Source organism: Rhineura floridana, chromosome 1 (assembly GCF_030035675.1).
Source record: "Rhineura floridana isolate rRhiFlo1 chromosome 1, rRhiFlo1.hap2, whole genome shotgun sequence".
Lineage (NCBI taxonomy): Eukaryota > Metazoa > Chordata > Lepidosauria > Squamata > Rhineuridae > Rhineura > Rhineura floridana.
The window spans coordinates 16,330,024-16,345,687 of NC_084480.1; the positions used below are offsets into that span (position 1 = coordinate 16,330,024).

Genomic DNA, 15,664 nt, shown 5'->3' on the forward strand with positions numbered 1-15,664 from the left:
AGTGACAAATTCAGAAGGGCAGGGTCCCTTCATAATAGTCACAGCCACACTCCCTCCCCCTTTTTATTGCTGGGTTGGGAATGAGAACATTGTTAACACCTTCTCCCACAACAACAGACTTCCGTAGAAGCCAATAAGCATGAGAGGGGAGAGTGTTAGCTACTGAAAGGAGTCTTCTCAGTGGCTGACTCATCTCATTTCATTCTGATTGGCTCCAATCAGCAGGAAAGGACAAGGAAGCGAGCTAGAAAACTCTTCTCAGTGGCTAACACACTCCTATGGAGACATAAGGACCCTGCTCCCAAAAACGTAAAGGGTCTAAGACCCCCCGAGACCCTGGACGACTACACCCCTGGATACTGATTTACATGAGAGTTAGTCCCAAGCCAGCTTACTTCTAAATATATACCTATTAAGGACTGTTAATGTTATGTATACTTTCGATATAAGCCTTCTTGAAAGTTAGGAACAAAGAGCGATATTCAATGTGCAGGGATTTCTATGTGAACAATGGAGTTTGCCCTCTCTTCTCTCCCTGCGTGCCCTCTGCACCTTCCCTAAATCTGCTGTGGAGGGTTGGAGCAAACTCCAGGGGGCGCACAGGGGAAGAGAGGAAGTTCCCTTGTGCAGCCAAAAATCCTTGTGTTAGTGGGTGTACTTGGTTGGATATCGCCCAAAGGAACCTGCCTTATACTGAGTCACACTCTTGGTCCATCTAGCTCAGTATTGCCTACACTGGTTGGCAGCACCTCTCCAGGATTTCAGATAGAGACCTTTCCCAGCCGTACCTGGAGATGCCAGGGATTTAACCTGGGACCTTCTGCATGGAAAGTAGATGCACTATCCCTGGTCTATGGCCCCTCCCAAGCTCTGGGCAATACAGTCTTTGAAATGAAAGAATTAATTTCTTTATGTGATTACATGGGAATGTGCAACTGACATATCTGATGTTTAATTGTGTGTCTAACATGGTTGTCATTTCGAACAAACAGGTATCAAGTGAGCTTATCCTCTGATTTGGAATGGCGACAAGAGAAGTGCCACGATTTGGATGAGGTGCAACGTGACCCCCGAGCGGGATCGGAATCCATTGCCGAGGAGGCTCAAGTGGATCCACGCAAATATTCCCAGAGCAGCTCAGAGAGATTCCTGGAGCAATCACATTCTTCGATGGACCGGGCATTCGAAGGGGATTATGGGCGATCGTGCGATTACAAAGTTGGGTCACCTTCCTACTTAGACAAGCTGCTATGGAGGGACAACAAACTCCACCATTATTCAGAGCCCAAGCTCATCTTAGACTTGTCCCACTGGAAAAGAGCATCTATTGCACCCACAGCGGAGTTAGCTTTGGAGGAGGAACCATCCAATCTATTCCTAGAGATAGCGCAGTGGGTGACTAGTACCCAGACGGGTCTCGAATGCCCCAACCCTCTCCCGGAGATTCAAGAACGGACCTTGCCATCTTCTCCTCACCATCTCCATAAAGAATCCAAGGAGGTCAACAGTGAAAGCGACCCTCAGTTTGATTTGGATGTCTTCATTTCCAGAGCGTTAAAACTTTGCACAAAGCCTGAGGACCTGCCTGACAACAAGCTCAAAGACATCAATGGTGCATGTCTAGCAGAACACCCTAAAGAGATTGTACAGACCGAAGTGTATCATAAAGAGAGGTGGTAGAAAATTAAACATTCATGGCTAATCTTTCTACAAATTCTTCCATTTATTGCACCAGTTACCCAATACTGAATGGCAACCAAGGTTTGATTGCACATGAAACATGTCACCTCTTTATCCAATGTTAATGAAATGCCTTTATGTTAAGGGCAAGCACAAGCAAAATCCCCAATCTAGAGGTGTGAATGAAATTTTGGGGGATTCTTATGCAGCCTTAACAATCTTGCCTTGTACCTTCAGGAGCATGTTTTGGACGTGAGTCCCCAGTGCAGAAGAGTCCTGGATACAAAGGATGCTAAATTCTTAATTTACAGATAGGTTATATCAGTGTTGCTTTGAGAGTCATAAGATTGGAAGAAGACCCCTTTTCCTTATGATAACCAGGCACCCCGGTTTTTAGTGACATCGTGCTTCGCAACGATATGGCACTTTTCCTGAGAGTCTAAAGCATTTCACAAATCACTTAGGGGAAGGGCTCTAGCTAAGTGGGATTGCTCATGCTTTGCATGCAAAAAGTCTCAAATTCAACCCTGTGCTTATCCAGTTAAAAAGATGAGGTGGCAAGTAAAGACCTCTCCCCTTGAGACCCTGGAGAGCCACTGCCACTCAGAGTAGACAACACTGGGCTAGATGGACAAACAAGGAAGCTTCCAATTTTCCACCCCAATTTTTTGCAGGTGGAAAGCTCATTGAAACCAGTGGATTTGAAGGTGCACGCTTCAGCACCCTTACAAAAGCTACACAGGTCTGGGTTAGGTCCGTGCCTGGATGGAAGACGACCACCTGGGAAACCCATGCGTGTTGCCCTGAGCTTCACCAATGAAGAAAGGCAGGGTATAAATGGCATTAGTGAAAGCAGGGAAACATGCTGGCAAACTAGACCCTGCAGCTGGCAGGATTGAACTTCCTGCTCATCAGCTGGTGAGCAAAGGGTTCAATCCTGCTGGGTGCTGCTTCGCCAGTGTGTTCTCTGCAGGAAATGTGTTGGTGAAGAAGACCCTGCAGCTGGCAGGATTGAACTCCCTGCTCATCAGCTGGCGAGCAAAGGGTTCAATCCTGCCGGGTGCTGCTTCGCCAGTGTGTTCCCTGCAGGAAATGTGCTGGTGAAGCTGGCAGGATTGAACTCCCTGCTGATCAGCTGGTGAGCAAAGGGTTCAATCCTGCTGGGTGCTGCTTCACCAGTGTGTTCCCTGCAGCCAATGGAACTCCAAGTGTCAACACCTGATTTTGAGGATCAAGGCACGAGTTCTTGTTGAGGTTTGTGTGCCACAGGTTTTTGTTTCTCAGGTCTTTATCACAAGATTCAGAGTTGCAAGAATTCTAAACTTATCGTTTTCCTTTATGATATTGTCTTTACCGGGTTATGCATGCTGTTACATTTTGAGGTCCCCAATCCAACGGGAAAAAATGTGGATATTGTGTACATATGTCCCAGCACTGAAAATGGAGTGGGGGAACCTGTGCAGCCTTAGCCATGTTACCATTGCTCCCACCTCTGCACTGATGGTAGGTGCTGCTCAAGACAACATAATTGGTTTGGACATCTCAACCCTAAGAACAACAAGTACAAAACTTATTTGGCCACGCATTTCTCTTTGCTGGATTGGGGCAATGGTGTCAAGACTCTAGTCAGGCTTAGCAAGAGTCAGGCTCTAAGCCTGGGGTCTCCCACCCTCCCAAACCCTCAGACCCCCCCATGGCAACCACAAAGGCCCTAGGTCATTCTAGTTGTGTGTACATTTTTGTTGTTGCTTGATTATTATTTGCGTGTGTGTTTTTATTTGTTTTGAGCTATATGTAGGTGTTTTGCCTGCATTTTTTTTTTGTGGTGGCGGTTGAGCTTTGTGAGTTTTTCTCTTGTGACATGGATGTTCTGTGGTGCCCATGACAGGCTGTCTTCACATTACCAGTTTAAAACTCAGCTAGGTTCTTTTTCTCAATTCAGATTGAAGGTGGTTTGGTGTAAAAAGGATCAAAACACAGGCTGCATTCACACTGTACATTTATTCCATTATTACTCCACTTTCAACAATCATGGCTTTCCCCCAAAGTATGCTGGGAACTGTAGTTTGTGACAGATGCTGAGAGTTGTGAGGAGACCCTGTTCCCTCACAAGAGCTACAATTTTCAGAGTTCCCTGGGAAGAGGGATTGAGAGTTAAACCACTCTGGGAATTGTAGCTGTCTGAGGAGACCAGGGGTCTCCCAACAACTCTCAGCCCCCCTTTAACAAACTACACTTACCAGGATTCTTTGGGAGAAGCCGTGATTATTTAAAATGGAATAATAGCGGAATAAATGTATGGTGTGAATGTGGCCACAGTGTTTCCTAATTTATTAAAAATCAATTAAAAAACCCACAGTGTTTCACAAAAACAATAGGATAGGTACAGGATAGATATGGATGGCGGCTAACATCATGTGTACACTGCTTTCCAAACAAGTGCTGGGAGCGCATTGGATGAGGAGTAAACTGGAGTGTTTACACAGCCACAGTTTCTTAGATTTCCAAATGTTCACCCAGGCCCCAAATAGTTGGGGACCCCTGCTGTAGCCTATCAGTTTCCAGGGTTCAAAGGAATTGGTTGTTGGTACAAGCACTCCAGAAGCAGGTGTGCTGTCCAAAACAGGCAGGGATCAAGGTTGAAGACAGCAAGTGGTGAAAGGGAACTGTTGCTTTGGATAAATTTCCATACAGAAGACATTACTGCTATGGCAGCTGTGCTGTGGGGTGCCACAGGGTACCATCTTGTCCCCCATGCTGTTTATCATCTATATGAAGCCCTTGGGAACAGTCATCAGGAGCTTTGGGGCGAGGTGTCAGCAGTATGCTGATGATACCCGACTCTGTTACTCCGTAACATCTGAATCAGGAGAGGCCGTGCAAGCCCTGGACCACTGCCTGGACTCGGTGGTGGGCTGGATGAGGGCCAGTAAACGTAGTCTGAATCCTAGCAAGATGGAGGCGCTGTGGGTTGGTGGTTCCCGAATTCGGATAATTGGTCAGTTGCCTGCTTTGGATGGGGTTGTACTCCCTCTGAAAGAGCAGGTCCATAGTCTGGGAGTGCTCCTGGATCCATCTTTGTCGCTAGAGGCCCAGGTGACCTCTGTGGCTAGGAGTTCCTTTTACCAGCTTCGGCTGGTAAGACAGCTGCGGCCTTTTCTGGACCGGGATAGCCTGACCACTGTTGTCCACGCACTGGTAACCTCCAGGCTGGATTACTGTAATGCGCTCTATGTGGGGCTGCCCTTGAGGTTGGTCGGGAAGCTGCAGCTAGTGCAAAATGCAGCAGCGAGATTGCTCACTGGGGCAGGTATCGCCAACATGTCATCCCACTGCTGAAAGAACTGCACTGGCTGCCCATTTGCTACTGGGCCAAGTTCAAGGTTCTAGTTTTGGTGTACAAAGCCCTATAGAGCTCAGGACTAGGATACCTGAAAGACCGTCTCACCCCTTATATACCCAGCCGATCACTGCGCTCTGCAGATACCATCTTATCAGGAGGTTCGTTCTGCACAATATAGGAAATGGACCTTTAGTGTGGCGGCACCTACCCTGTGGAATTCCCTCCCCTTAAATATTAGGCAGACGCCATCTCTGTTATCTTTTCAGTGCCTTTTGAAGACTTTCCTCTTCCAACAAGCCTTTTAAGTTGAGACCTATCCCAGTCTGCGTCTGTGTTAGAATTGCTTTTAACATGTCTTTTAATATCTTTAACCCTTTTTTAAAGAGGTTTTAAAAGTTTTTTTTAAATGTTTTTAACGTTGTTTTGTTTTAATGTATTTTGAGGTCTTTTTATGATGTTTTAAAGTGTTTTTAGTGTTTTAGTTTGCCGCCCTGGGCTCCTGCTGGAAGGAAGGGTGGGGTATAAAGAAAATAATAAATAAATAAATAAAATTACTCAGACTGACAAGGAAGCTCTGAGGCAGGAGCTTTATAGGGCCAGATGGGCAGGGATTGGCTAACGGTCAGCTGACCAGATGCTCAGGCAGGCTGGTATTTCAGCCTAGATGGAGCCTCTGGAGCAGCCTTTCCCAACCAGTGTGCCTCCAGATGTTGTTGGACCACAACTACCATCAGCCTCAGCCATTGGCAATGCTGGCTGAGGCTGATGGGAGTTGTGGTCCAACAACATCTGGAGGCACACTGGTTGGGAAAGGCTGCCCTGGAGCATAGGGCTGAGTTATAGAATGGAATAGAATGGTGATTTTTTTAAAATTGCTTTGAGGCCAGTGGTTGTACATCTACATATTAAAAAATGGCACTCACATGAGTTTTCCAGGATTAGCCAAGACAGGACTTCTGCTCTTTTGCCAGAGTTGTTTTGCACTGAAGTGTCCTTGGAAGAAAAAGGAATAAAGTGAAAAGTCACAGAATCTTTGTAAATAAATAAATATACACACAATGGATCTGCTGTAGGCTCTATTTTCATTCACATTTCTGAGCACCTTATGAATTAATTGGTTGAGTTTCATTTGTATATTGAAGAAATGCTAAATACTTCTATTTAATCTGCTTGAACTTTTTTTAAAAGGAAATTGAAAATGTGTAATTAGCATGCTGTTTTCTAAAAAAACCTTCTTTGCACCATTTTGTTCACTGGATTATGTAATTTCTTTTGGAAAATTTATCTTGCTTATTATTTAACACTTGAGAGACTTGTATATTACTTCTGGCGAGATAGCATTTTTATTTGGAGAATGAAGTGTATGTACAAACGTTCGAGTTCCACAGAACTCTTTTAAAATGCACACTGCTTTGGGTATGCATTCTGAACATTAGCAGATCTTCATGAAAGGCATCATCTGTCTTGCTTGCTCTTTGATTCCCCCTCTCCCCTGGGTCCTACCAAGATTGTACATCTCAAATAGCTATTAATGTCCATATATTGGGGTGGGTGGGTTTGCAGCTGACTGTAGCATTTAGTTTGGCAGAACTCAAAACACTGGAATTCTCAGCTGAGCTGCATCGGATATGTAGTGTAGTGCGGCCTTTGATGAAGGCAGCCTTTGCATAATTGGAGGCTCCCCCTGAATATTCACTCACTTATCCCTCAGTGTACTTTGAGAACTAGCATGTCAAGAAGACTAAGCCTTCTAGGCAGTTTTGATAGGGGAAGGACTTTTTTTCAAAAAGGACTTTCAGGTGCTGGGCCATTTGTCTAGAAAAGGCAAAATGAAAGAACCAGGAAGACAAGGCACAGTACCTCAGCAAAACAAAATGACTCGTCCCTTTCCTTAGCCCAATCAAGGCACTATAAAATGGTATGAGTTGCTTTCAATGTAAACAGCCATAGCTTATCCCAAAGAATCCTGGGAACTGAAAGTTGTTAAGGGTGCTAAGAGGTGTTAGGAAACCTTCTTCCTCCCACAGAGCTACAATTTCAAGAGTGGTTTAACAGTTCATCCCTCTTCCCAGGGAATCCTGAAAATTGTAGCTCTGTGAGAATAGAGATCTATAGATCTCAGCACACTTAACAAACTACAATTCCCAGGATTCTTTGGAGGAAGCTATGGCTGTTTAAAGTGTTATGATACTAGTTTAAATATATAGTGCAGATGGGACTTAGACTTAGATGAAACAGGCCTATTTGTTTTAGTGAGCTTACAACTTTCACCGTATTGAGCTTAGCTCTAGTATGTTTATTTCCATAATTGCCCCACCAAATTAATAAAAATACTATTTATGCATTTATTAGTCTACAAATCACATAAAAATGTGGTTTTTCTGTGGGAGCCCTCACAATTTAAGGGACACAGGCTCAGTTAGCTCCTCCTCTTTGAAGAGTGTGATAATCCAAGATCAGAGATGCCCTAGCAAGTGCTTTCTTGATATCCCTGCTTTGCTTTTTGCATTTCCTCCACCTCTATTCACCTGCAATGGGGTTTGTCAGAGCTGGCGCTGGGATCGGCATTGTAGGGAACCTGCCAAGGCCCCAGACCCTTGCAGGGGACCCGCTGCTGACTCCTCATAAATGTTGTTTCTGCTCTAAAGTAGAGCATCTTATTTTGCTAGGAGTCATTGGCTTCGTTTCAGGTTTTAATTGACCCTTGAACATACAGACAAATAAAAGTTGGACAAGAGTTTGAAGGGTTGTAGTCCCAAGACAACAGATAGCCTGCAATAGATATTGTATGTATTTATGTGTTTGTCTATTCAAAGAATTTACCCTACCTTTCAATTAACCGAAATGATCACAACCAACTACAGCCATTTAACTTTAACACTGATTCTCTGCCTCTCTCTCTTAGGCCATATTTGCAGTACACCACATAACACATTTACGCCAATTCCACAGTTATGGCTCCCTCCAATGAATGCTAGTGATGGAGGAAAAATGGATTTTTTCTATAATTCATATATATATATATATATATATATATATATATATATATATATATATATATATATAATAAAATTAAGCAAAAGACCACCGGCCTTGGGATTATAAGAAAAGCAAATTTAGCTTCCAGTATATAGCAGATAGGCCCGAGTATGTTTAATTTATGATTGATGATGCATTGTTAATGAGCAAGCATAAGAACATAAGAACATAAGAAGAGCCTGCTGGATCAGGCCAGTGGCCCATCTAGTCCAGCATCCTGTTCTCACAGTGGCCAACCAGGTGCCTGGGGGAAGCCCACAAGCAGGACCCGAGTGCAAGAACACTCTCCCCTCCTGAGGCTTCCGGCAACTGGTTTTCAGAAGCATGCTGCCTCTGACTAGGGTGGCAGAGCACAGCCATCATGGCTAGTAGCCATTGATAGCCCTGTCCTCCATGAATTTGTCTAATCTTCTTTTAAAGCCGTCCAAGCTGGTGGCCATTACTGCATCTTGTGGGAGCAAGTTCCATAGTTTAACTATGCGCTGAGTAAAGAAGTACTTCCTTTTGTCTGTCCTGAATCTTCCAACATTCAGCTTCTTTGAATGTCCACGAGTTCTAGTATTATGAGAGAGGGAGAAGAACTTTTCTCTATCCACTTTCTCAATGCCATGCATAATTTTATACCCTTCTATCATGTCTCCTCTGACCCGCCTTTTCTCTAAACTAAAAAGCCCCAAATGCTGCAACCTTTCCTCGTAAGGGAGTTGCTCCATCCCCTTGATCATTCTGGTTGCCCTCTTCTGAACCTTTTCCAACTCTATAATATCCTTTTTGAGATGAGGCGACCAGAACTGTACACAGTATTCCAAATGCGGCCGCACCATAGATTTATACAACGGCATTGTGATATCGGCTGTTTTATTTTCAATACCTTTCCTAATTATCGCTAGCATGGAATTTGCCTTTTTCACAGCTGCCGCACACTGGGTCGACATTTTCATCGTGCTGTCCACTACAACCCCGAGGTCTCTCTCCTGGTCGGTCACCGCCAGTTCAGACCCCATGAGCGTATATGTGAAATTCAGATTTTTTGCTCCAATATGCATAATTTTACACTTGTTTATATTGAATTGCATTTGCCATTTTTCTGCCCATTCACTCAGTTTGGAGAGGTCTTTTTGGAGCTCTTCGCAATCCCTTTTTGTTTTAACAACCCTGAACAATTTAGTGTCATCAGCAAACTTGGCCACTTCACTGCTCACTCCTAATTCTAGGTCATTAATGAACAAGTCGAAAAGTACAGGTCCCAATACCGATCCTTGAGGGACTCCACTTTCTACAGCCCTCCATTGGGAGAACTGTCCGTTTATTCCTACTCTCTGCTTTCTGCTTCTTAACCAATTTCTTATCCACAAGAGGACCTCTCCTCTTATTCCATGACTGCTAAGCTTCCTCAGAAGCCTTTGGTGAGGTACCTTGTCAAACGCTTTTTGAAAGTCTAAGTACACTATGTCCACTGGATCACCTCTATCTATATGCTTGTTGACACTCTCAAAGAATTCTAATAGGTTACTGAGACAGGACTTTCCCTTGCAGAAGCCATGCTGGCTGTGCTTCAGCAAGGCTTGTTCTTCTATGTGCTTAGTTAATCTAGCTTTAATAATACTTTCTACCAGTTTTCCAGGGACAGAAGTTAAGCTAACTGGCCTGTAATTTCCGGGATCCCCTCTGGATCCCTTTTTGAAGATTGGCGTTACATTTGCCACTTTCCAGTCCTCAGGCACGGAGGAGGACCCAAGGGACAAGTTACATATTTTAGTTAGCAGATCAGCAATTTCACATTTGAGTTCTTTGAGAACTCTCGGGTGGATGCCATCCGGGCCCGGTGATTTGTCAGTTTTTATATTGTCCATTAAGCTTAGAACTTCCTCTCTCGTTACCACTATTTGTCTTAGTTCCTCAGAATCCCTTCCTGCAAATGTTAGTTCAGGTTCCGGGATCTGCCCTATATCTTCCACTGTGAAGACAGATGCAAAGAATTCATTTAGCTTCTCTGCAATCTCCTTATCGTTCTTTAGTACACCTTTGAGTCCCTTATCATCCAAGGGTCCAATTGTCTCCCTAGATGGTCTCCTGCTTTGAATGTATTTATAGAATTTTTTGTTGTTGGTTTTTATGTTCTTAGCAATGTGCTCCTCAAATTCTTTTTTAGCATCCCTTATTGTCTTCTTGCATTTCTTTTGCCTGAGTTTGTGTTCTTTTTTATTTTCTTCATTTGGACAAGACTTCCATTTTTTGAAGGAAGACTTTTTGCCTCTAAGAGCTTCCTTGACTTTGCTCGTTAACCATGCTGGCATCTTCTTGGCCCTGGCGGTACCTTTTCTGATCTGCGGTATGCACTCCAGCTGAGCTTCTAATATAGTGTTTTTAAACAACTTCCAAGCATTTTCGAGTCATGTGACCCTCTGGACTTTGTTTTTCAGCTTTCTTTTTACCAATCCCCTCATTTTTGTGAAGTTTCCTCTTTTGAAGTCAAATGTGACCGTGTTGGATTTTCTTGGCAATTGGCCAGTTACATGTATGTTTAATTTAATAGCACTGTGGTCACTGCTCCCAATCGGTTCAACAACACTTACATCTTGCACCAGGTCCCGGTCCCCACTGAGGATTAAGTCCAGGGTTGCCGTCCCTCTGGTCGGTTCCATGACCAACTGGTCTAGGGAATAGTCATTTAGAATATCTAGAAACTTTGCTTCTTTGTCATGACTGGAACACATATGCAGCCAGTCTATGTCCGGGTAGTTGAAGTCCCCCATTACTACCACATTTCCTAGTTTGGATGCTTCCTCAATTTCATATATCATCTCAAGGTCTCCCTGAGCATTTTGATCTGGGGGACGATAGATCGTTCCCAGTATTAAGTCCCTCCTGGGGCATGGTATCACCACCCACAACGATTCTGTGGAGGAGTCTGCCTCTTTTGTGGTTTCGAGCTTGCTGGATTCAATGCCTTCTTTCACGTATAGAGCGACTCCGCCACCAATACGTCCTTCCCTGTCCTTCCGATATAGTTTATATCCAGGGATAACCGTATCCGACTGGTTTTCTCCATTCCACCAGGTCTCCGTTATGCTCACTATATCAATGCTCTCCTCTAAGACCAAGCACTCCAGTTCTCCCATCTTGGTTCGCAGGCTCCTAGCATTAGCGTACAGGCACTTGTAAGCAGTGTCTCTCTTCAAGTGTCTTTGGCACTTGTGGTTAGGCCTGTGGTAATTTTGCTCTTCTGAATTTATATCCTGTGCCCCTGCTCTCACAATGCCTACTTCTAGGCCTACCCCTTTTAAAATTTCATCATTTCTTTGGTTTTTATCCCAGGGGGGAGGTTTATTCCGAACCGGACCTTTCTCAGCTCCTGTCGGGTTTCCCCCCTCCGTCAGTTTAAAAGCTGCTCTGCTACCTTTTTAATTTTAAGTGCCAGCAGTCTGGTTCCATTCTGGTTCAAGTGGAGCCCGTCCCTTTTGTACAGGCCCGGCTTGTCCCAAAATGTTACCCAGTGCCTAACAAATCCAAACCCTTCCACCCGACACCATCGTCTCATCCACGCATTGAGACTGCGAAGCTGGGCCTGTCTGGCTGGTCCTGCGCGTGGAACCGGTAGCATTTCAGAGAAAGCCACCTTGGAGGTCCTGGCTTTCAGCATCCTACCTAGCAACCTAAATTTTGCTTCCAGGACCTCACGGCTGCATTTCCCCATGTCGTTGGTGCCAACGTGCACCATGACCACTGACTCCTTCCCGGCACTGTCTACCAAACTATCTAAACGACGGGCGATATCCGCAACCTTCGCACCAGGCAGGCAAAACACCTTGCGGTCTACACGCCCATCACACACCCCACTGTCTATGTTCCTAATGATCGAATCACCCACTACAAGGATCCCTCCACCCCCTGGAGATATATCCTCGGCACGAGAGGATAGCTGCTCATCCCCCAAGGAATGGGTCCCTTCTAAGGGATCGTTTCCCTCTTCCTCAGCTGGATGCTCTCCTTCCCCGAGACCATCGTTCTCCATGATAGCAGGAGAGCTATCATCGTTGGAGTGGGACACAGCTATAACGTCCCTGAAGGCCTCCTCCACACACCTCTCTGCCTCTCTCAGCTTTTCCAGGTCCGCCACCTTAGCCTCAAGGAAATGAAGTCATTCCCGGAGAGCCAGGAGCTCATTGCACCGAGAGCATACCCACGACTTCTGTCCAACAGGCAGATAGTCGTACATGCTGCAGGCGGTGCAAAACACTGGAAAGCCCCCACACCCCTGCTGGCTTCTTACCCGCATAGTTTTGTTTAAGGTCTATTACGTCAATGGGTTGGAGACTGCGGTTTAGTTGAGGCCAGGGAACAGATGGGCAGAGTGGGGGGCCCTGGCCTCCCCGCCCTGCTGCCGAACTCGCTCTGCTGCTTAACTCGCCATGCATGCTTAGTAGGGAAAAGCAACTTTCCGGGGAAGCTGGTTAAAATGGAAAAATGAAGATTTTAGTGAAGAGTATAGAGAATCCATATATCCTTTTGTTTATATGTTTTGCTTTATATGAAAATGTATTTTTAAGAGAATATATTCAGAGGATTAAAGTATCCTAGAAGCTTGGGAAGGAAAATCAGTTAACTGGCAAAGGGTCACAATCACCTGATTTGTGAGTGACTACCCTTAATGAGAAATCTGTTCCAAACAAAGGGTGTGCAGTCCTTTTCTTTAATGCATTCTCCGCTATGTGATCTTGGAAAAGCTAGGTTTCTGATCTCGCATACTATAGAGCCTGCGCCTCTCCGTGTTTTATGAAGAAGTGGCTGGCTCAGATTTATCCTTTTTCCTTTTCTGTGTTCCCTAATCATTCTTTATATTATGTGGTTTTTTTGGTTATAACATGGTGATTTAAATTAATCTTTCTTTATAGCAAGGAAGTAAGAGGAATTCTCATATGGAACTTCCAGTCACTTTATGTGAACCAAAACTTGGCTTTGACATCATGGCAAGGAACATGCCGTTATGTCTTAGGGATGTTCTTTGACCAGCTTGAATGGAGCCATGATAGAAAGGAATGTAAATGGTACATATTGGTTTCAGAACAGTACAAGATCATCAGTAATATATGACAGTAGAATGATGAGATCTGAGAAAGGAGACAGGTTGACATCAATGAACACAATGGGAGATGGGAGGTATGAATATACATGTATTCATTATAATAAAAGTTATCTGATTGGTTGGAAATATTTCAAGAGGGAAGAAACTGTTATGTTACATAGAAACGAATTTGGGGGATTGGTTAATTATTGTCACATGTGTATTCAATAAGGTATAAAGGATCTGTTCAGACTGTATTTCTTTGCAGTCCCTTCTAGGTTTATGGGGGGACTGAGCTTGCATATGCTTGCTTTCTTTTTTTAATAAAGGCCTAACTTTTTGCTCTAAGCCTGTGTCTTCAATTTTATTCAAGGACCCCCAGCAAAGATCCCACAGGAGAATAATTACAATTTCTCCATCATATATGTTGAGAAATGTATCCGTTTCATTACTTCATCAGAAGAGTCTACTACTGTATTGAACAGCAGCCAAGCTTGACTCCCACTAAATTCACTGTAGTCTTCCAAAATTCAGAGCAAAAACTAATTCTCCTGGGGAATGATTATCCCACCAATATGCCTCTGAAACAGGGCACTGAGATTCCAAAGGGAGGTGGCTCATCCTCTGGCATAGCTGTGTTAAATTTAGTGAGCTGCGGCAGCCAAGGCTGTTCCCTGGTCTCCCCCCTTTTTTTAAAAGCCTGGGCAGTTCCCCGCTTCCAGACCAAAAGTCCTAGAAAGTTAAATGAGCCTTTATGGGGAGGTCTATACTAGTGTGGGAACCAGAGGGAAGGATGTTGCACAACCTGGATCCCACCACTGAAAAGGCCCCATCCTTTGTCATCAAGCACACCTCTGATGGTGGCCGCTTGCGAAATTTAAGATCTTTACGCGGCCCCTGTGAAAAAAGCAAGTTCCATGATACGGATTGTTTCTTACAAAAGGGACTGAAAATAAAAACTGCCAATATTGTAATGCCTTTATACAAATCTAGGGTACAATCCCACTCAGAGTCCTGTACACAGTTCAGGTCGCTGCACCTCAAAAAGAATATTGTACAGTTCCAAAAGGTGCAGAAAAGAGCAGCCAAAATGATCAAGGACCTGGAGAAATTCACCTGTGAGGAAAGGTTACAGCATTTTTCATTTGTGGAGGAGGAAGACACAATAAAATTTAAAAATCAATAAAAACATCATTAAAAACGGATAAAAGCGTCAACAAATACTACATTGATTAGAGAGAAATTGATTTTACAAAGGCCTGTATAAACAGTTCAGTTTTCAAAAGATGCCTGAACCTCTTTTGTTGTTGTTATGTGCCTCCAAGTCGACTACAATTTATGGCAACCCTATGAATCAGTGACCTCCAAGAGCATCTGTCTTGAACCACCCTGTTCAGATCTTGTAAGTTCAGGTCTGTGGTGAGAATTCCACAGGGCAGGGAATCCCCACATTGAAGGCTCAGTTCCTGATGGAGGCCAAACGAACCTCAGTGGTGTGGGGAACCACCAAATATGCCCATCAAAAGATCTCTGTGATCGAGATGGATCATAAGGAGTCAGGTGGTCCTTAAGGTACCCTTGGGGCCATCTAATGAAGCTGAATGACTGAGGACAGAAAAAAGGCAGTACTTTTTCACACACGGCATAGTCAAGTGGCACTCGCCACCAGAAGCGTAGTGATTGCCATCAACTTGGATTTCTCCCTCCCTGAAATGTATTTTTATTTAATTTCACCCAGCGTACAAAAACACAAAAGGAAAACAATCGATGAGTACAAGAGTACACCAAACAATGAACTCTTTGTGGCAGAGAAATTAGAAGCGTTATTAAAACATACTAATAAGGTTTAAGAAGTCACTATTGCGGATAGTTTTAAAAAGGAATTAGGAGAATTCATGGAGGCTAGGAATGGCAACTGTCCATGATGGCTTATGTTATATCCAGTATCAGAGGCACTTTGTCTCTGAATACCAGTTGCTGTGAAGCACAAGAAGGAGAGGGCTATCACCTTCACAGAGCTTGGAAAAGTTACTTTTTTGAACTACAACTCCCATCAGCCCCAGCCAGCATGGCTACTGGATTGGGCTGATGGGAGTTATAGTTCAAAAAAGTAACTTTTCCAAGCTCTGCACCTTCATGTCCTCTTCATGGGCTTCCCATAGGCATTTGTTGGCCACTATGGAAAACAAGATGCTGGACTAGATAGGCCTTTGATGTAATCCAGCAGGAATCTTACCGTGTTCTTAGATTCACTGTTGATGACTTCAACGCATCAGCAAAAGGAGATGTCCAGAGCTTTGACAGTTCCGTACGGTTCCACAGTGTTCTCTGTCCCTTTGACGGATTCCTGTCCCACAAGGTCTTCTAATGGGGAAATATTCATTTGGTCTTTTTCCAGTTCTGGCTTTCTCCAGCCCAGGGAATTAGCTGTTTTTTGGGATATTCTGATCTCTCCAGCAGGTGAAGAATGGATCAGCGTTGACAGGGAGGCAAAAAACTCACCAGAAGATTCAGTGCATGCAGGACCTTATGGAACC

At 44.2% G+C, this 15,664-nt stretch overlaps 1 protein-coding gene across 5 annotated transcripts in view; it reads left to right on the top strand.

The window, feature by feature from the left end:
- The window catches only part of MAPK4 (mitogen-activated protein kinase 4), a 118,067-nt gene extending 114,258 nt beyond the window's left edge, over window positions 1-3,809 (top strand). For all 5 annotated transcript variants that reach the window (XM_061614482.1, XM_061614497.1, XM_061614491.1 and 2 more), the window contains one exon: window positions 993-3,809. In XM_061614482.1, coding sequence (XP_061470466.1) covers window positions 993-1,680 — 688 coding nt within the window. In that variant the 3' untranslated portion in view covers window positions 1,681-3,809. The remainder of the gene's footprint in view (window positions 1-992) is intronic.
- Window positions 3,810-15,664: the final 11,855 nt, after the last annotated feature.